This window comes from Somniosus microcephalus, chromosome 13 (assembly GCF_052327205.1).
Source record: "Somniosus microcephalus isolate GS21.2 chromosome 13, FLI_Smic_1.0, whole genome shotgun sequence".
Classification (NCBI taxonomy): domain Eukaryota; kingdom Metazoa; phylum Chordata; class Chondrichthyes; order Squaliformes; family Somniosidae; genus Somniosus; species Somniosus microcephalus.
This window is the reverse complement of record NC_140999.1, coordinates 14,429,609-14,451,210: the sequence shown is the minus strand read 5'-3', so window position 1 is coordinate 14,451,210 and position 21,602 is coordinate 14,429,609. Positions and strand designations below refer to the sequence as shown.

Here is a 21,602-nt window from a genome sequence, read left to right as displayed (position 1 = left end):
TTCTCTTCCAAGAAAAAAGCACAAAGTGACTGTAACTGGGAATAAGTCAAATTTGGTGGGTCTATAAGCCTCGTCTGGCATTTCCAGAAAAAGAAAGACTTGCATTTATATAGCACCTTTCACGACCACCGTGAAAGCGCTTTACAGTCAATCAAGTAGTTTTTGAAGTGCAGTCACTGTTGTAATGTAGGAAACGCGGCAGCCAATTTGCCAAAACAGTAATGTGATAATGACCAAATAATCTGTTTTAGTGATGTTGATTGAGGGATAAATATTGGCCAGGAGAACTCCCCTGCTCTTCTTTGAAATAGTACCATGGGATCTTTTATGTCCACCTGAGAGAGCAGACACTTGTCGCAGTTCATGTTGGTGTTTTAGTGGATCAAGAGGAGCTTGTGAGGAGGGGCTCTGAATGACCTTGGTGCCCGGGCCTCCAATGTTTCTTATTCCTTCCAAATAAGTACAATCAACAATCTTGCTTTACTTGCAATGTCCGTCTGTCCATCTGTCTGTCTGTCCGTCTGTCTATCTATCTGTCTACCTGTCTGCAGAAAAGTCTCATGTGTCCATTATACGTCAAAGTGTCAAAGGTATAAATTGAGAATTGGGTTTGGGGGCAAGGTACTGATTTTGATAGAGAACTGGTTGGCAGACAGGAAGCAAAGAGTTGGAATAAACGGGTCTTTTTACGAGTGGCAGGCAGTGACTAGTGGGGTACCGCAGGGATCGGTGCTAGGACCCCAGCTATTCACAATATATATTAATGATCTAGACGAGGGAACTAGATCTAATATCTCCAAGTTTGCAGACGAGACAAAGCTGGGTGGGCGTGTGTGCTGTGAGGAGGATGCCGAGAAACTCCAGGATGATTCGGACAGGTTGGGTGATTGGGCAGAAGCATGGCAGATGCAGTATAATGTGGATAAATGCGAGATTATCCACTTTGGTGGCAAAAACAGGAAGGCAGATTATTATCTGAACGGCAATAGATTGGGAGAAGGGGAAGTACAAGGAGACCTGGGTGTCCTTGTGCAGAAAAGGGAGGGGGGCGGTTTAAACAGCACAATAATGTTATTGGAGCCTGTCTCCCTCGGTGAAGCTCAGTAACACCTGCTGGGCCCCAGCTGCCTTGGACTCTGATGTTTATTTCTGACAATGTGACCGGATCATGCTTTGCATTGAGGGGGGAGGTGCGGAGGCAGCGTGCAATGTCAGCACAACTCGGAGCTCTTATAGCCCAGCCTCGCCCTCCACCGCCCCCCCTTTCCCCCCCCCATCAAGTGCTTGAACAACCCTTACAGCAGCGGAATGAGCCTGAAAAGCAAGAGCCCAATCTTCTCGCAGGGCGAGGATTGCAAACCGGACTGGAGGATAGCAAGCGCCGAGTACGATGAGACCGACAGCCACTTGGAGATTCTAGGCAAGCCTGTCATGGAGCGCTGGGAGACTCCATACATGCATTCCCTCGCCACTGTTGCAGCCTCGAAAGGTATCGTTCCATCTCCCTTTCAATCCAGCTGCATTCTGTGCGAGACCCCCCCACCCCCTTTATTTTTAAATAATGCTCACATCGATTTTTCTTTTAACACCCCTGTTGCACAAGTGGACCGTGTTTTAGTTATTCCCCTCCTTTCCCAACATTAGCATTCCACCTTTCTGTGACCTCCGCCAACCGCTTGCAACCGAGCGCCTAAAAAACTAAAATTAGTTCTTGCTGCAACAAACTAATTTTAGTTCAGGGGAGCGTCACTCTGTCCATTTGTACATGCGAGGGTTCAGTGTTTAAAAATATGTAGACATTTGAGATTCAAGGCTGACCAGATTATAAATGGTGGGCTTTAATTTAATTTATCGATCAGTTTCTTCTATTTTATACCCAGGGATAAGATCATTTTGACACATTCTTGGGAACTTACAAAGTTCTTATTATTTCACCCACTTTTAAGTCCAGTGGCCGGTGCAGGAGGGGGAGAAGTTTATTCTACCGGAGCTGGTTAATCAGGCCACTTCCACTCGGATTGTTTATTGTGTGCGAGAACTTTAAAATTAATATTTGCACCATTTGTGTGAGATTTGCGGGAGTCAGTCTAAGGTGGAATGGTGTCGTGGAAAACAATCTTCTCTGGTGCAATCACTTCTGTGCTCACTTGGGAAAACAAGTTTGACGAGAATCACAGGGAAATTGCCCACAAACTGTAATGTGTCAAGTTGTTCATTGTTATGCACTCAGGCATGGGTGAGGGGACTGAGTGTCACAGAGGTCTATGTAACCAGGAGAACTCACAGGAAAATAAAGAAAACCGATTAGACTTTTGAGGAAAATTATAATGGAAATGTTCTTAATATTTAGGTCGACAATGAGCAAAACTGATACTAAACCGGGTGTAGGCGGGCTTCTGAAACTCACTCCTATCACAATCAGTTGATGCATGTTAACTTAGCAGACTGTCACAAAGATTGAACTCGTCCTGTGGTTTCACTAACTTAGATTAGATGATATAAGTCACAGAACTTTTCTGAATGCACCGTTACTCTAAAGCACATGGTCAGCCCTCCGTGAAGGTATGTGGCTGTCTTAGAATGCAGACATGTGCGCCCTGAGAAATGGGGAGTCCAATTCCAAATATGAAGATGAAAATCAATTTCAGTCCCTTGAGGTGGAAACGGGCATTTCAATGTTTTAATTCAATCAGATTAGATTTTGTTTTCCACGGTTTCTGGATGAGGGGATTGCCTTACCAGGAGAGATTGAGTAAACTAGGCCTATATTCCCTAAAGTTTAGAAGAATGAGAGGGGATCTCATTGAAACATATAAAATGTTTAAGGGGCTTGACAGGGTTGATGCTGAGAAAATGTTTCCCCTGGCTGGGGAATCTAGAACATGGGGTCACAGTCTCAGAATAAGGGGTCGGCCATTTAGGACTGAGATGAGGAGAAATTTCTTCAAAGGGTGGTGAATCTTTGGAATTCTCTACCCCAGGCAGCTGTGGAGGCTCAGTCATTGAGTATATTCAAGACAGAGATCGATAGATTTTTGGGAATTAAGGGATTTGGGGATTGTGGGCAAGGGTGGAGTTGAGGTAGAAGATCAGCCATGATCTTGCTGAATGGCGGAGCAGGCTCGAAGGGCCGACTCCAGCTCTTATTTCTTATATTTTTATATAAAGTTATTAGTCAAAACTACCATCTTGTCTTGTCCTGTGCTTATCGGTTGTGCAACAGTGTCACCGATTCAGAAGCTGAGAAGGGGGCTTTGCAACAGCTGCAACTGGGAGCAGGCTCCGTGACCTGGCCATTTCCCCCCTGTGCTGTCCTTTAAAGAAACTGAAAAATATACATGAAACATTTTCTTAAAATGGTTTTGCAAAATTGCATCATTTTACAGGAATTGTGTTTTATAATCTTTAAATTGCACACTGTCCTGCAGCATTGATTGTAAGGATCACTAGGAGTTGCAACTTAAACATTTTATTGGAACGTTATCCTTTTTCTTTCTCTGCCAGTTTTCTCCTCTTTCATAGAAACATAGAAACTAGGAGCAGGAGTAGGCCATTCGGCCCTTCGAGCCTGCTCCGCCATTCAACGAGATCATGGCTGATCATCCAAACCCTAGCACCCGGTCCCTACACCGACAGCCATCCCACCCAAGCCCTATCCCCATATTTAATCCCCCCTAACACTAAGGGCCAATTTTTATCATGGCCAATCAACCTAACCCGCACATCTTTGGACTGTGGGAGGAAACCGGAGCACCCGGCGAAAACCCACGCAAACACGGGGAGAATGTGCAAACTCCACACAGACAGTCACCCGAGGCCGGATTTGAACCCGGGTCCCTGGTGCTGTGAGGCAACAGTGCTAACCACTATGCCACCGTGCTGCCCTGTTGTCTGTCTGGCAGGTGTTGACTCCTTGCTGGAGTAATGGTTCCTCCAATGTGACAACACTTTTCCCTACTCTTCAAATGTCCCAACTGCCTCATTCAGGCACAGGGACGTGTTTTGCTGCTTCGCATTTGGAGGTGTAGAGGTTACAGTGAACAACAGTCAGTCAGATGAGAACATTGGGGCCCGTGCAAATATCTAGCGGAGTGCTACAAAACAGGTGCCAGCTAGCACAGGAGCTCACTGTAAGTCTACAGATGTGCTAACCCAACAGCTGTTAACTCCCCTATTTCCCAGTTGTGAAACAGATTCTGGCAGCACTGTTGCAGCTGTGATGGCAGACACAAGCGCACTGGATTGAAGTAGTAAGTTGTGGTGCAACTGATGGGGGGGGGAGGCTTGGGAGGGGTGAAACAGTAATAAGACCATTTGCTTTCTCTTGGCTTAGGAGGACGTGTTCTGGAAATTGGCTTTGGAATGGCAATTGCAGCCACTAAGATAGAGTCCTTCAATATTGAAGAGCACTGGATCATTGAATGTAACGATGGTGTCTTTAAAAGATTGCAGGAGTGGGCCAAGCAGCAACCCCATAAGGCGAGTACCCTCTGACGACACGTTTGGATAGTTCCGCAGTTCTTCCAACAATTAAATAGTTTTTTAAATGTTGCCGATTTTTTTTGCTGGTTTTGTGTTTGGAAGTAGTAGGAGTGAAGTGAAACTGCTCGACCAAACTCATTTCACTTGGGACTGTTAGCAAATTTGACTAGATGCAAACCAAAATCCCAGAGGTGAAGGGACAATGTTCTAATATAACTGCACCATTGAACTGCCTCAACAAAGAAAAGCATTGCATTTATATAGCACTTTGACGTGATTCAAAGCACATAAAGTTGCAATAAATTATTGTGGCTATTATTATATAGGCAGACATGGCAAACATCGATCAAGTGGCATGATCTAGTGAGCCATTTCATCTCAGGGTAGGGCAAAACATTCATCATTCATCTCGCTCTACTCAAACTTCTCCTCTTGTTAATTGCCCTGCACTCCTCCCCATCTCCTGGCACCTCTTGTTAATTGCCCTGCACTCCTCCCCATCTCCTGGCACCTCTTGTTAATTGCCCTGCACTCCTCCCCATCTCCTGGCACCTCTTGTTAATTGCCCTACACTCCTCCCCATCTCCTGGCACCTCTTGTTAATTGCCAGGCACTCCTCCCCATCTCCTGGCTGGAGTAAAGCTCAATGGGGAAAAATTAAGAGAGAAAAAGAATTAAACCTAATCATGTACGACGTGGATAATTTGCATGGAAGTTGTAGAATTCTGCAATAGAGAGCAAGATCGTCGTGGTCCATGTTGGTACAAACGACGTAGATAGGACAAGGAAGACGGTTCTGTTAAAGGAGTATGAGCAGCTAGGGGTCAAATTAAAAAACAGAACCTCAAGGGTAATAATCTCTGGGTTATTACCTGAGCCACGAGCGAATTTGGCTAGGATAAATAAAATTAAAGAGTTAAATGCGTGGCTCAAAGACTGGTGTGGGAGAAATGGGTTTTGCTTCTTGGGACACTGGCACCAGTACTGGGACAGGAGGGAGCTGTTCTGTTGGGACGGACTCCACTTGGCCAGTGCTGGGACTAGAGTCCTGGCGAATCATATAACTAGGGCTGTAGAGAGGGCTTTAAACTAATTAGTGGGGGGGAGGTTTCTAGAGAGCAAATAATAGAAATGACAACAGAGAAGGTCATAGACTTAGGTAGCAGTGGGGGAATTAAAAAACAATGTGTCAGGAAGGGACAGAAGGTATGGAGTAAAAAGTAAAGTACTAAAAAGGGAAAAAACAGGAACTAAGTGTTACAAAACATATTTGAAAGTTCTTTATCTGAATGCACGTAGCATTCGTAACAAAATGAATGAGTTAACGGCACAAATAATGACATATGGGTATGATCTTGTGGCCATTACAGAAACATGGCTGCAGGGTGACCATGACTGGGAATTAAACATACCAGGTTATTTAACAATCAGGAAGGACAGGCAGGAAGGGAGAGGAGGTGGGGTGGCTATGTTAATAAAGGAAGGAATTACTATAATACAGAGAAATGATATTGGGTCAAAGGAGCAGGATAGTGAAACAGTTTGGGTGGAGATAAGGAATAATAAGGGGAAAAAAACACTAGTGGGTGTAGTCTATAGGCCTCCGAACAGTTGCAACTCTGTTGGACGGAGTATTAATCAGGAAATAGTTGAGGCTTGTAATAAGGGAACAGCTATAATTATGGGGGATTTTAATTATCATATTAACTGGACAAATCAAATTGGGCAGAGCAGCCTTGAGGAAGAGTTCATTGAGTGTATTAGGGATGGGTTTCTTGAGCAGTATGTAACTGAACCGACCAGGGGGCAAGCAACCTTAGATTTGGTCCTGTGTAATGAGACAGGATTAATTAAAAATGTCCTAGTAAAGGATCCCCTTGGAATGAGTGACCATAACATGGTTGAGTTCCATATTCAATTAGAGGGTGAGAAGGTTGGATCTCAAACAAGCGTGCTGAGCTTGAATAAAGGAGACTATGAAGGTATGAGAGCGGAATTAATTAGAGTGGACTGGGAAAATAGATTAAAGGGTAAGACGGTACATGACCAGTGGTGTACATTTAAGGAGTTATTTTACAACTTCCAAAAAATATATATTCCACTGAGGAAAAAAGGGTGTCAAAGAAAAGATAGCCATCCGTGGCTAAGTAAAGTAATTAAGGATAGTATCCGACTAAAAACAAGGGCATATAAGGTAGCCAAATCTAGTGGGAGGATGGAAGATTGGGAAGTCTTTAAAAGACAGCAAAAAATAACTAAAAGATTGATTAAGAAAGGGAAGATAGATTATGAAAGTAAATTAGCAAAAAATATAAAAACAGACAGTAAAAGTTTCTATAGTTATATAAAAAGAAAAAGGGTGGCTAAAGTAAATGTTGGCCCCTTAGAGGATGAGACCAGGAAATTAATGGTGGGAAACATGGAGATGGCAAAAACACTGAACAATTATTTTGTATCAGTCTTTACAGTAGAGGACACTAAGAATATCCCAACACTGGACAAACAGGGGGCTCTAGGGGGGGAGGAACTAAATACGATTAAAATCACTAAGGAAGTGGTACTTGGTAAAATAATGGGACTCAAGGCGGATAAATCCCCTGGACCTGATGGCTTGCATCCTAGGGTCTTGAGGGAAGTAGCGGTAGGGATTGTGGATGCATTGGTAATAATTTTCCAAAACTCACTGGACTCAGCAAACGTCCCGGCAGATTGGAAAACTGCTAATGTAACACCCTTATTTAAAAAGGGTAGTAGGCAGAAGGCTGGAAACTATAGACCTGTTAGCCTAACATCTGTGGTTGGTAAAATGTTAGAGTCCATTATTAAGGAGACAGTAACGGGACATTTGGATAAACATAATTTAATAGGACAAACTCAGCATGGTTTCATGAAGGGGAAGTCATGTTTGACAAATTTGCTTGAGTTTTTTAAGGAAGTAACATACAGGGTGGATAAAGGGGAACCAGTGGACGTAGTGTATTTAGACTTCCAAAAGGCATTTGACAAGGTGCCACACAAAAGATTATTGCTCAAGATAAAAAATCACGGGATTGGGGGTAATATTCTGGCGTGGGTGGAGGATTGGCTCTCTAACAGAAAGCAGAGAGTTGGGATAAATGGTTCGTTCTCAGATTGGCAACCAGTAACTAGTGGTGTTCCGCAGGGGTCAGTGCTGGGTCCCCAACTCTTTACAATCTATATTAACGATTTGGAGGAGGGGACCGAGTGTAACATATCAAAGTTTGCAGATGATACAAAGATGGGACGGAAAGTAGTGAGTGAGGAGGACATAAAAAACCTGCAAAGGGACATAGACAGGCTAAGTAAGTGGGCAGAGATTTGGCAGATGGAATACAATACTGGAAAGTGTGAGGTTATGCACTTTGGCAGGAAAAATCATAGAGCAAGTTATTATCTTAATGGCAAGAAACTGGAAAGTACTGTAGTACAAAGGGACCTGGGGGTCCTGGTGCACGAAACTCAAAAAGTTAGTATGCAGGTGCAGCAAGTGATTAAGAAGGCCAATGGAATGTTGGCTTTTATTGCTAGGGGGATGGAATATAAAAACAGGGAGGTATTGCTGCAGTTGTACAAGGTATTGGTGAGACCGCACCTGGAATACTGCATACAGTTTTGGTGTCCATACTTAGGAAAAGACATACTTGCTCTCGAGTCAGTACAAAGAAGGTTCACTCGGTTAATCCCGGGGATGAGGGGATGGTCATATGAGGAGAGGTTGAGTAGATTGGGACTCTACTCATTGGAGTTCAGAAGAATGAGAGGCGATCTTATTGAAACATATAAGATTGTGAAGGGGCTTGATCGGGTGGATGCGGTGAGGATGTTCCCAATGATGGGTGAAACTAGAACTAGGGGGCATAATCTTAAAATAAGGGGCTGCTCATTCAAAACTGAGATGAGGAGAAACTTCTTCACTCAGAGGGTGGTAGGTTTGTGGAATTTGCTGCCCCAGAAAGCTGTGGAAGCTACATCATTAAATAAATTTAAAACAGAAATAGATAGTTTCCTAGAAGTAAAGGGAATTAAGGGTTACGGGGAGCGGGCAGGAAATTGGACATGAGTCTAGGTTCGGAATGGTCATGGCCCTGTGGGTAGTGGAGTGGGCCCAGGGGCCATGTAGCCTTGTTCTGCTCCTACTGTGTTCTAATTCTCTGTTAGATTTCAGGAGATGGTTTTATTCCTGTTCCTGGCTGGGGTGGAGATCGCCTTTACAGAAGGTAAGTACTGTAGAATATATAGGGACAGAGTGATCTCCTGGAAGAATTTCGATCGCCTAGATGGGTCGGAGAGGAATTTCCCAGATTTTTTTCTCCCAAATTGGCCATTGGGTCTTTATCTGGTTTTTCGCCTCTCCCGGGAGATCACATGGGTTCAGGTGGATGCAGAGTGATAGAAGATTTGAGGTTAGGATCAGATCAGCCATGATCTTATTGAATGGTGGAGCGGGCTCGAGGGGCCGATTGGCCTACTCCTGCTCCTATTTCTTATGTTCTTAGAATCTAAGGGGGCGATTTTACCAGCCCCGGGGAGGTGGGACTGCCGGGAAAATGGCAGAATCTGGGGGTGGGTACCCATCCCGCCTCCATGCCATCTTCCTAGGAGGCGGGTACCCGACCCGCGCCGGGTCCCGTCTCCTGTCGGCAGGAAGGGGATTACGACCACTTAACTGCCTGTTAACAGGCAGTTAGGAGGATTATCCCCATCTTTCCAACAGAAGTGTGGGCTTCCTGACATCTGGAAACCCCGCCAGGGTCAGCGAGGCGAGCAGTGGGTCTGCGGGATGCAAAAGTGAGCTGTGAAGGTAAGTGATGGGTGCAAGTGTGGAGAGGTAAGTATGTGAGGTAAGTGAAAAGTGTTAGAAAAAAAGTTTACTTACCTTTGTTTCTTCCTGCAGGCTTCAATTGTTGGGGATCCGGAGGCTCCGGCATCTCCACGGCAGAGATGACAGAACGGCTGCTGCATTCTCCGATGCAACAACCATCTGCTTTCTGCTCAGAAAATAGGTTTGGTGAGTCTCGAGTACAAGAACGCACCAAACAACAGGGAACGTCAGTCTTTGACAGCTTCTCAAAGCTGTCAAACGATGACAATTTTTTGACAGATGAAACATCATACGCTGAAGTTCTCCGTCACCGGCTTTCCCTTAATTGGCCTGCTAAGCCCGCTCGGCGGGCTTATAACAAGGTCAATCAAGGGAAAATAGCGTGGGTTGGCCAGACGTCGATGGAGGCACGACTGAAACCCGACAAGCAGCAGTCCTGCCTCCAACGCGCCCCCATTGGCAAAATCACCCCGATAGTGTTTGCAGACGGACTCACCATTTTGAAAATAGTCCATACTGTTCACTAAACACTTTTTTTAGATGAAGTCTGCATTGTTGTAGGTTCTGTCCTGTGGATGAGCGGTGGAACAGGCTTGAGGGGCTGAATGGCCTCCTCCAGTTGCTATGGGACATTAAACTGAGGCCGTGTCTGCCTGTTCTGTTGGCTCAGGTGAATGCTAAAGATCCCAGTGGATTATTTGAAGAAGAGCAGGGAATTCCCCTGGAATCATGGCCAGCATTCCTCCCTCAACAAATACCATCACAACAGAATAGCTGGCCATTCATCTAATTGCTGTTTGTGGGCTCATGCTGAATGCAAAATCACTGCAGTCCGTGCCTACATGGCAACAGTCACGCCTCTTCAAAGTAACTCAGTGTATGGGAAGTGCTTTGAGATATTTCTAAGAGATTGTAGGACACTATGCAAATGCAAGTCTTTCTTTCCTACATATGGCAAAGGTAACAGAACGATAGAATGTTACAGCACAGAAACGGAGCCACCTAGTTAAATCCCATTTTCCTGCTAATGTCCAAATAATTAGGAAAGGGCAGTTATAATCTACCCATAATTTTAATCAGTCTTATACATTTTCCAATGCAGGTTGTTCCTCTCAAGGGGCTCTGGGAGGATGTAGTCGCAACATTACCAGATTCACATTTTGATGGTAAGTTTGACATTAGTGTTTTATCTCTATTACTAAATCTCTGACTATGTAAACAAATTTGAACTTTTTACTAATGGCAGGATTTATGTTTAGATGTAGGATTCTGAAGCTAGGAGTCCATTTAAATCACCGTGCCTAATTTTCAGCACTGTGTTAATAGCAACAAACTACATTTACATAGCGCCTTTAATGTAGTGAAACGTCCCGAGGCGCTTCACAGGAGCGTAATCAAACAAAATTTGACAACGAGCCACATAAGGAGATATTCGGACAGATGACCAAAAGCTTGGTCAAAGAGGTAGGTTTTAAGGAGCATCTTAAAGGAGGCGAGAGAGGCGGAGAGGTTCAGGGAGAGAATTCCTGAGCTTGGGGTTTTGGCAGTTGTAGGCACGGCCACCAACAGCGGAGCGATTAAAGTCATAGATGCTCAAGAGGCCAGAATTGGAGCAGCGCAGATATCTCGGGGTGTGGTTGAAGGACAGATTTAAGGAATTAAAATGGAAAAACTTTGGTGTGTATGTTCTGCTCCTAGATGTCCTTGGAGTATTTTGTGAATATTTAGTGACGAGGCTGGTGAGATCTAGTGATCAGAACATCAATACTCCATCAGCCTTTTTCATATATACAAACTGTTCAATTTAGACAACATTGACTATTTTGTTTATCGGGTCTAATTGGAATATCAACTATCCAGAGGATGGTTGGACATATGAATATATCTTACACTGGTTTGCAGTGAAGAGGTTATGTTCAAAATTCTCAAAGAACATCTTTTCAGTGGTAGTCGCCTGATGGAAAAACTTGCCATCTCCTCCAAAGGCTCAGTGAGTTGAGACAGTGAACCATGTTGACTGGGAAGGTTCCCAGATTCGAGCCACTGTCTGTGCTGAGATAGCCAATCTCAGTCGGGATGCCAGTTTGTACCCCAGTGCCCAGTTTAGGCGGGTGGGGGAGAATTGCAAAGAGTCCCTGCTCCTGATTACTATCCCGAGACCGTGCTGGAAGTATACACATTCAGGATATTGGGTGAAAACAGCACTGAGCTTGGCTATGATACTAGCTACAGCTGCATAGCCTTGAAATCACCATCAATAATAATGGTCACATGGATGAGGTGCTGAAGATTGCTCAGTGCCCATAGACCCAGTAAGGGAGTCAATGGCTTCACAGGGGGAGAAAGAAAATAAGCAGTGAGAGCTTGGATTGTTTTTGATTTTTAAACTTTGTCATCTCTGAGATGATTTCGCTGTAGGGAGATATTTTAAAATAAATTATTCAATTTCAGTAAAGAAAAAAGAATCCCAGTAGTTTGAAACATAGAAATATAGAAGATAGGAGCAGGAGTAGGCCATTCGGCCCCTCGAGCCTGCTCCGCCATTCAATGCGATCATGGCTGATCATCCAAATTCAATACCTGGTCCCTGCTTTCTTCCCATACCCCTTGATCCCTTTAGCCTTAAGAAATATATCTAACTCCTTCTTGAATATATTTAATGAATTGACCTCTACTGCCTTCTGTGGTAGAGAATTCCACAGGTTCACCACTCTCTGGGTGAAGAAATTCCTTCTCATTTCTGTCCTAAATGGCTTACCCCTTATCCATAGACTGTGACCCCTGGTTCTGGACTCCCTGACCACTGGGAACACCCTGCATCTAGTCTGTCCAGTCTTGTCAGAATTTTATAAGTTTCAATGAGATCCCCTTTCATTCTTCTAAACTCCTGAGTCTGAAGATGGCAGCTGAGACGGTCCGGTGCTAGCGCGCTCTCCCTGCTTCGGGCGGCCCGCTCTCGCCGCTCGCTCCCGCAACCGGAGCGAAGTGTTCAGCGAGTCGGGCGGAGGCAGCGCAGCGCGGCGAGCAGCAGCAGCCACGACGGCCCGCTGGAGCACGTCGGCCGGCAGCTCCTCGGCAGGAAGGCATTCCGACTGGGAGGAGGGGAGCCGAGCATGGCGGCCAGAGGCCGGACCGTGAGCGGGAGAAGCAGGCCCCGGGCCGTCGGACCGTGGAGCCGGCGACGGTGAGGAAGAGGCCGCGGCGACCAGAGCATTCACATCCTGACGATGTGTTCGGCAAGTCGGGCGGAGGCAGCGCAGCGCAACGAGCAGCAGCAGCAGCCATGACGACCCGCTGCAGCAAGTCGGCCGGCAGCTCCATGGCGGGAAGCTCACAGTCCGACTGGGAGGAGGGGAGCCGGGCATAGCAGCCAGAGGTCAGATCGTGAGCGGGAGAAGCAGGCCACCACACGTGGAGCCGGCAACAGTGAGGAGGAGGCCACGGTGACGAGGAGGACGGAGCGGCTGAGGGACATCGTGCTCCCACTGCCACTGGAAGCCATTGAACTGATTTTCTGAACACGGCGCTGTAAGAATAGCTGACGCGTCCCCACGGGGAGTAAGCATTCCATTGTACTTGTACTAGTACTGGTTACATATGGCAAATAAAATTGAATTGAATTGGATAAAATTGAATTGAGTATAAGCCCAATCGTCCCAATCTCTCCTCATACGTCATTCCTGCCATCCCAGGTATCAGCCTGGTGAATCTTCGCTGAACTCCTTCCATGGCAAGAACATCCTTCCTCAGATAAGGCGACCAAAACTGCACACAGTACTCAAGATGTGGTCTCACCAAGGCCCTGTACAACTGCAGCAAGACATCCGTGCTCCTGTACTCGAATCCTCTCGCTACGAAGGCCAACATACCATTTGCCTTCTTAACCGCCTGCTGCACCTGCATGCTTACCTTCAGCGACTGGTGCACAAGGACACCCAGGTCTCGTTGCACTTCCCCTTCTCCCAATCTCTTGCCATTCAGGTAATAATCTGCCTTCCTGTTTTTGCCACCAAAGTGGATAACCTTGCATTTATCCACGTTATATTGCAACTGCTATGCTTCTACCCAATTGATAAGTGGAAACAAGAGGTTTAAAACACTAAATAAATAGAAGTTTGGTCTTGGATTCAAATGGAACATTTTCCAGCCCTTCCCTCTATCCATACACTTTTTGCTTTTGTTTTCAGTCGAAGTCTATCATTGGTCATTTCCGTGACAGTACTGCTAAAGGAAACCTCTTGCCAGACTCGTAATAAATTGGTTGCTGGGCAACGCTGGAAGAGCTGTGTGTTTATAGTGCCCCTTTGCCCTCTAGTCTTTCTGTACACAGCACAACCCCGTGTTCTAAATAATACCATAACAGTAATCTGCACAAGAAGTGAACATGCCCGTTTGGTTCAGATCAAGGGAGTCAATCTTAATTTCAGGCAATAAACAATAAAAAAATGGCAGGTTAAGTAAAATTCAGAACTTTGTGCAGTGATTTGAATAGTGTTGACAGGTTGAACGTTTAAAAATGCTCCTTATTTGATTGCAACTTATGCTGCAGTTAGACAGCATGTGCTGTTTAACACTTGTAGAGTGGTGGAACGGAGTTGCTCCACACCCCTCACTGTTGCAGCATTTAGAACACAGAGGTTATGTGTTGGAAGGTTAGAGAGCAAATGTCAACTGTAAACCTAAGTTGGAACTGTGGGGCAGCCATCTTCAACAACCTGCCAAGAGATGCCTTTAGTGGCACAGACACAGAGTATAAAGATTAGACACTGGGACAGCAGAGCTCACTCATGCATAGTTAATGCACTTGCAGAGCTCTGCTTTCCAGGATCCGACAGCCAGGGAAATTCCTGTTGGAAAAGAGCTGCCAAGAGAGTTGGCTGCCTTTCCAACATTAGAAACTTAAGACAGTTCTTGGCTCTTTTAATACCTAAATTCAAGTTTAAAAAGTTGGCTTTGCAACTGGAAGCTGTGAGTGAAGACAGGTGGCTCATCATCTCGCGCTAAATTCAGAACTGGGATTTTGGCTGACGATATAAGAATTTGCAATTTTGTTTAAGGTACGCAGCTTTCTCTCTCTCCCTCCTCCTCCTCTCAACCCCACCAACTTTTCTCCCTCCCTTGAATGCATCGACTCTTGCCCACCTACAGGAACTCAGCAGGCTGTTTGTGCCAGCAAGCTATTTAGCCATGGAGTCGAGCCTAATTCTGTCCTCACCACTGAAATCCACACACGTTCAATTTCCAGCGGGGATCACTGGCTAGTGATCAGGAGCTGGAATCCCAACTAATTTTTCTTGTCTCTAGCCAAGTGGCACCGAGGCCAATTGTAGCATTCGACTACTGAGATCATCTGGATATTGGCAAACAGTGAGGATGATACTAATCGACTGCAACAGGACATAGATAGGCTAGCAGACAAGTGGCAGATGGAATTTAATACAGAGAAGTGTGAGGTGATGCATTTTGGCAGAAGGAACAGGGAGAGGCAATATACACTTAATGGCACAGTTTTAAGGAGTGTGCAGGGACAGAGGAACTTGGGAGTTAATGTGCATAGGTCCCTGAAGGTGGCGGGACATATTGAGAGAGTGGTTAGCAAAGCATATGGGATCTTCGGCTTCATAAATAGAGGTATTGAGTACAAAGGTAGATAAGTTATGCTGAACCTTTATAAAGCGCTGGTTAGGCCACAACTGGAGTATTGTGTCCAGTTCTGGTCACCACACTTTAGGAAGGATGTGAAGGCCCTTGGGAGGGTGCAGAGAAGTTTTACCGGAATGGTTCTGGGGATGGGGGATCTTAGCTACAAGGACAGGTTGGAGAAGCTGGATTTGTTTTCATTAGAGCAAAGGAGGTTGCGGGGTGATTTGATAGAGGTGTACAAGATTATGATGGGTTTGGATAGGCTAGACGGGGAAAGGCTGTTCCCACTCGTTGATGGTACAAGTACTAGGGGACACAGATTTAAGGTTTTGGGAAAGAGATTCAGGGGGATGTGAGGAAAAACGTTTTTACGCAGCGAGTGGTGATGACATTGAACTCGCTGCCGACGGAAGTGGTGGAAGCGGAGACACTCAATGTTTTCAGAGGGAGACTGGATAGACACTTGAGGGAAATAAACTTGCAGGGCTACGGGAATAGAGCGGGGTAATGGGACTGTCTAGATTGCTCTAGAGAGCCGGCACGGACTCGATGGGCCGAATGGCCTCCTTCTGTGCCGTTATGACTCTATGACCTACCATGGCCCAGCAATCGAAACTGGGATCTTGTAAGTCAGTATGGCTCAGCAGTGCACAGGTGGGTCTCCATTAAGCTACTGGGGAGTTCTATATGTTTTACCTCAAATTTAAAATTCTCATCCTTGTGCTCAATTCCCTCCATGGCCTCGTCCCTCCCTATCTCTGTAACCTCCTCCAGCCCGACAACGCTCCGAGATCTCTGCGTTCCTCCAATTCTGGCCTCCTACATCCCTGACTTTCTTTGCCCCACCCTTGGTGGCCGTGCCTTCAGCTGTCTAGGCCCGAAGCTCTGGAATTCCCTCCCTCAACCGCTCCACCTCTCTCTTTCTCCTCATTTAGGATGCTCCTTAAAATCTACCTCTTTGACCAAGGTTTGTCCTTCTTCTTTGGCTCGGTGTCAATTTTCTTTTGTCTGATTACGTTCCTGTGAAACGTCTTCACAGAATCACAGAAACCCCACAGTGCAGATAGAGGCCATTTCGGCCCATCGAGCCTGCACCGACACATATCCCACCCGATCCCTGTAACCCCTACACCAACACATATCCCACCCTATCCCCGTAACCCCACGTATTTAATCCCCCTAACACTAAGGGTCAATTTATCATAGCCAATCAACCTAACCCACACATCTTTGGACTGTGGGAGGAAACCGGAGCACCCGGAGGAAACCCACGCAAACATGGGGAGAATGTGCAAACTCCACACAGACAGTCACCCGAGGCCGGATTTGAACCCGGGTCCCTGGCGCTGTGAGGCAACAGTGCTAACCACTGTGCCACCGTGCTCCCCTTGGGACATTTTACTACATTAAAGACGCTGTATAAATGCAAGTTGTTATCATATTTGATCTCTGGATATGAAAACAAACAAAAATTCTTTCCTTTTGTTTTCCAGGGATTCTTTATGATACTTACCCATTGTCAGAAGATACCTGGCACACACATCAGTTTACTTTTATAAAGGTAAGTGCAGACCATGGCCCAGATTTTGCGGTCAGTGGCGAATGAACAGCACCAGCCGTTCATTACACTCACACACGTCCACGGGCTTTCTACGGGGCTCTTGTACTGGAACTTGTGATGATTAGAAATCCGAAACAGCGCGGCGCCCTCTACAGGGGATCTGGGACCTATGTGAACAGGTCAAGCAACTGTGTGTCTCCTTAACCAATCAGATTCAAGAATTCTTACTGAGGCGCGCAGACCTGAACCAGGAAGTGTAAGTTAGAATAGTTAATTCAATGCCAACTCAAGTACAGAAAGCGAAATAACGAGAGAGGGAAAGAAAGATGGGATTAAGAGAAAGCGATAAGAGACAAAGAAAAAGTTAAAAAAAGTTATTTTAATTTAAAAAAAATCTCCAACAATAATTAAAAAGTCTGAAGGAATGAGACTCCACACTTGTAAAAATTAATGTTCAGTGTCAGAGAGGTTGTTTGGCAGTAATTAAGACTTACCATGTCATTAAAAATTCACTTACACTTGAATGGCAACCCCCAACTTTTTCTGGCAAGTTTAGTGGGTATCTCACGTTAAGTGCCTCAACTTTACGCCCTTCCGTGTATTTTAATGCTGAGTCTCTCGGCGAGATACCGTTACAGCAAAGCTTCTGGAGGAGCAAGGCAGTTCGGACAGCAACTTCCTGATTTCCACGTTTAACTGTATGTGTGTGAACACCTGAAGTTGCTTTCCAATTTTTAAATATTTTAAAGTACACTGTCAAAGCCGTTTTATATATTTTCTCAAATGTACATCTGCATTATAATCAAGAATAACTAATAAACCTTATTAATATATCACAAGGCTGCCAGTTTGGGTCGGCGTTCAAAGAACCTGTTAAACATACCCTTATTGATCTATTTTCTTCCTCTTTTCTCTGCTTATCTCCTGAAGATGTTGATTCACATTGGGATGTCGGAACTTAGGCCATTCAGCCCCTCAATCTTATACCGCCATTCAGTTAGATCATAGCTGATCTGTACCTCAACTCCATTTACCCGCTTTGATCCATAATCCCTTGATACCCTTAACTAACAAAAAAACAATCTCAGTCTTTTAACATTTTTAATTGACCCAGCACACTCAGCCTTTTGAGGGAGAAAGTTCCAGATTTTCACTACCCTTTGTGCGAAAACGTTCTTCTGATGATGGGGAGGGGGTTGGGCAGGGTGCATGAAACCTTTTGTGCATTGGGGTTTGGAATGTTTGTTTATGGGTTCTTGTATTTTTCTGTGGATGCTGCTCTTGCTTTTTGTGTGTATGGGTGGGCTTTCACTTTTGATTGGGAGGGGGGGGTCTCATTTATTGAATATATAGGATTGGTTGGGGGGGGGGGGGCGCACTGGCATTTTGTGCACAGAGGTTTGCATTTCCGTTCAATTAAATGTAGTTGTCCGTTCAGCAGCCGCACCAACTTCAATTAAATGTAACCAGACTGTTCGCTCAAAACTTGATGACTTTATTCCCACTTCCTACCCTGGGCAGCAATTTACCTTGTTGACTCACTCACCCCTCCCTCCCCCATGAGCAACATTTTGGTCTGTGTCCCCCCCTCCCCTCCTTAGCAGCATTTCTGACCATCGCCCACCCCCCATCCTCCACTCAATTGTGAAGTGTTCTCAAACACCCGCCTCTCCACAGAGCAAGAAAATCATCCTCCACCTATTGCAACACCCCCCTGCTACTGAGCAGGGACATAGTCTTTAGCCTACTGCCCCCTCCCCACAGCATCTAAACAGCCCCAGCAAAATTTTCCTGCTCATCTCTAGTGATCCTGTCATCCTCTCCCATCCGTCGCCCCTCATCCCCATCTTCCTCGGCTTCCCGTCCCGTTACCTACTCTTCTCCACACCTTCTTCTAGTCCCCATCTGGCTCCCCCCTCCCAGTCTAGATCCAGTTATCTCCCCACCCAATCTTAATATTGCAATTGATATTGGCTCTCCTTGTGCAATGCCATGGGATTGATTACTATAATGTACTAGATAAAGCTAGGAAGGTCACAGAGAAAATGCAGCCAAATCAAACTGGAAGTGCTAAAGAGAAAAGTAAAACACTGCAGATGCTGGAAATCTGAAATAAAAACAGAAAGTGCTGGAAATACTCAGCAGGTCAGGCAACGTTAACTCTCTCCACAGATGCGGCCTGACCTGCTGAGTATTTCCAGCATTTCTGTTTTTATTTGCAATTGTTAAAAGCCCTTTTGAACTCATTTTTCTTTCAGAGTCACGCTTTGCGTTTGCTGAAGCCTGGTGGCGTTCTTTCATATTGCAACCTCACCTCCTGGGGAGAGCTACTGAAGGGAAAGTACAATGACATTGAGAAAATGTTCCAGGTAGGAATCAAACACACGCCCATGTTACTCTCCCAAACAGCTGAAACCACCATGTGTTGTGGGAGAGATCCAGACAGCACCCATTTATTTGATCCTTGCAAAAGCTGCAAAAGGCCCAGCTGACAACACTCGCTGCGCGCTCTAAAGTGCGTGCATTTTTCATTCCGTTACTGTAAAAGCAATCTTTTTGTTCCACGTGGACGAGAAATGCTTTGCAACCCAACGTTATTGCACCAGGGACGTGCTAAAGCCATCAGGTTTATTCTGTAGCTGTCTTAGTACCGCTTCTAGAATCCGACCTTGTTATTTAAAAAAAGTACCTTTTGGAATGTGAATAGACCAATAATGAAGATAATTTTTTTTTAATAAAAAGAACTTACATTTATATAGCACCTTTCACATCCTCAGGATACCCCACGAGTGCTCAGTAACAAATTAATTACTTTTTGGTTGGCAGTCACTGTTGTTATGTAGGCAAATACGGCAGCCAATTTGTGCACAGCAAGATCTGACAAACTGCAATGAAACAGGTGACCGGTTAATATGTTTCGCTGGTGGTTGAGGGATAAATGTCGGCATGGGCAAGGGGAGAACTCCACCTGGACAGGCAAATGGGGCATCGGTCTAACGTCTCATCCAAAAAACTGCATCTCCAACAATGCAGCACTCCCTAGCAGCATTTCCTTTAAGCTGCGCAGCGTTCGAGCTCTCGCGCAGCCGCTAAGCTGGATTTTAAATTGACAAAAAAAAAACGCGCATGCATGGAATTTTGAATGGGCCGCGCAGCCCAAAACAATTATTACAGGGGACTTTGCTCCCGAGTGTCAGACTAGATTATGTGCTCAAGTCCTGTAGTGAGGCTTCTGATTGAGATGAGAATGACACTTAAAGGCATACCACACAAATCAGTAACTCAAAGCCTCTTCAGCATTAAGATTCATACTTAAGAGCAATGACAGTTTCCAGGCTATGTGCAGAAGTGCCTTAGAACATAGAAAAAAGAGAGGAGGATCAGCCATGATCATATTGAATGGCGGAGCAGGCTCGAAGGGCTAAATGGCCTACTCCTGCTCCTATTTTCTATGTTTCTATGTAAAATCTTGTTAAGAGGGAAAAGGAATCCATTCGTACCATTTATTCTAGGTGAATTGGGCAGCCTGAATCCAGTTTCTAGTGACCATGGACCCACAAGATTTGCCCTAATTTTATGTCAATCAACACCAAATTGGCAATCTCACTTAGAGAGATCAGGGGATGCTCAATGGGGTGGAAAATAGTGCAGTAAGGAGTGGTCTTGTGAGGTTGAGGTACTGTACATTGTTGCAGCAGAATAGAGGGAGATTTACTCTGCATCAAAGCTGCTGTATCTTACCTGATGGTAACAGCCAGTGCTCGAGATGGAAAGTGTTCTGTTTCCCTGCCCCATTATCCCTCACTTTTATATAGGCTTTTGCATGTTGACATTTGTTTATGTTGTGTAAAGAAGGATAACATCTTAAATTTCTGGGATATGCAGTGCAGTCTGTTTCACACTTCCAAAATAACTTTCACATTTAATCTGTCCAGGAAACCCAAGTGTCTCATTTGGTGGAGGCTGGCTTCAAGAAGGAGAATATTCAGACCACAGTGATGGACCTCATCCCTCCCAAAGACTGCAGATACTATTCTTTTCATAAGATGATCACACCCACGATAACTAAACACTAATCAGGGATTCTTTACTAGCACTGTTGTGAAAAAACATCAGTAAAGTCTTAAAAAGCATCCCTTAATTATTAGCTTAATACCAGATCCAACAGAGGTTTCTTTGGGATACAATGTAAAATGTTGAACACGATTAATATGGTGACTTGTATGCACTACTATGCAATGAAACTGGATTATTGGTGTCACATTTTTAGAAAGTCCATCAGTATTGGTACAATAGCTTCCCAGATTTTAAAATGTGCATTCGCACGATTGCCTTTCACTGCCAACCCCGCCCTCACCAAATGTCTTATTTTCTAGCAGTTTTTAACAGAAGTTGGTGCAGAAGTGCCTTGGAACATAGAAAATAAAAAGAGAAAAGGTGGAGCTATACTGCACTTGGTGACAACTCAAAGTGGTGTGAGGCAGCCTCCTGGAAGGGGTCTCATACCTTTAGCGCACTTGGTAGTCTCCGGAGTTATACTGCCACTTTGCACTGATGTGCACTCCAAAGCTGCTGTATCATGGATTCAAAAGTGGCAGTATAACAATAGCCCAAGAAAATAGCATTGATTTCCAATTTGTGTGCCGGCAACTCCTTCTTCACACAATTAATCTTTTAAAAAGAAGCAAAATTGAGCTAAAGCTTTTGTACTTCTCACAATTAAGGAGCTATCTGGTTTGCTGACATCCGTGGGGAAACTAAGAATAAATGTCCAATAGCAGATGTTGAGAGCACTTTTGTATTTTGAGGGAAACTTGTAAATGTTGGAATAAAAATCTAGTCATAATATATTTGTCTCCTCACCTTTTGTGCTTCCCCGTATTTAAACTGTTTCTCGCACTTCCTTAAGTCCCCTCTCTCTACTATTCCGAGAGACAAGCGACAAGAAAGCTTTCCCTAGGCATTTCTCAATGTTACTCTCTAGCCAGCCAAAAGAGGAGGCATAAGAGGAGCACTCGTTGATCATTCTCTCTGCTATTTCTCCCTCATGCTGGAGAAGGGCTTTTTGCAGGT

The 21,602-nt window shown here is 45.0% G+C and overlaps 1 protein-coding gene across 1 annotated transcript; it reads left to right on the top strand.

The window, feature by feature from the left end:
- Positions 1-1,171: 1,171 nt before the first annotated feature.
- Positions 1,172-21,377, top strand: gamt (guanidinoacetate N-methyltransferase). The gene is made up of 6 exons (XM_086004526.1): positions 1,172-1,489; positions 4,334-4,479; positions 10,428-10,491; positions 16,462-16,529; positions 18,788-18,898; positions 20,465-21,377. Exons 1-6 carry the CDS (start codon positions 1,309-1,311, stop codon positions 20,603-20,605), a joined length of 711 nt encoding a protein of 236 aa, XP_085860652.1. The 5' UTR covers positions 1,172-1,308; the 3' UTR covers positions 20,606-21,377.
- The last annotated feature ends 225 nt before the right edge of the window (positions 21,378-21,602 follow it).

Coding starts and splice junctions, on each gene's coding strand:
- gamt (XM_086004526.1), top strand. CDS start 1,309: ATGAGCCTGAAAAGCAAGAGCCCAATCTTCTCGCAGGGCGAGGATTGC. Junction 16,530..18,787: donor ATCAGTTTACTTTTATAAAG/GTAAGTGCAGAC, acceptor TTTTTCTTTCAG/AGTCACGCTTTGCGTTTGCT. Junction 18,899..20,464: donor ACATTGAGAAAATGTTCCAG/GTAGGAATCAAA, acceptor TAATCTGTCCAG/GAAACCCAAGTGTCTCATTT.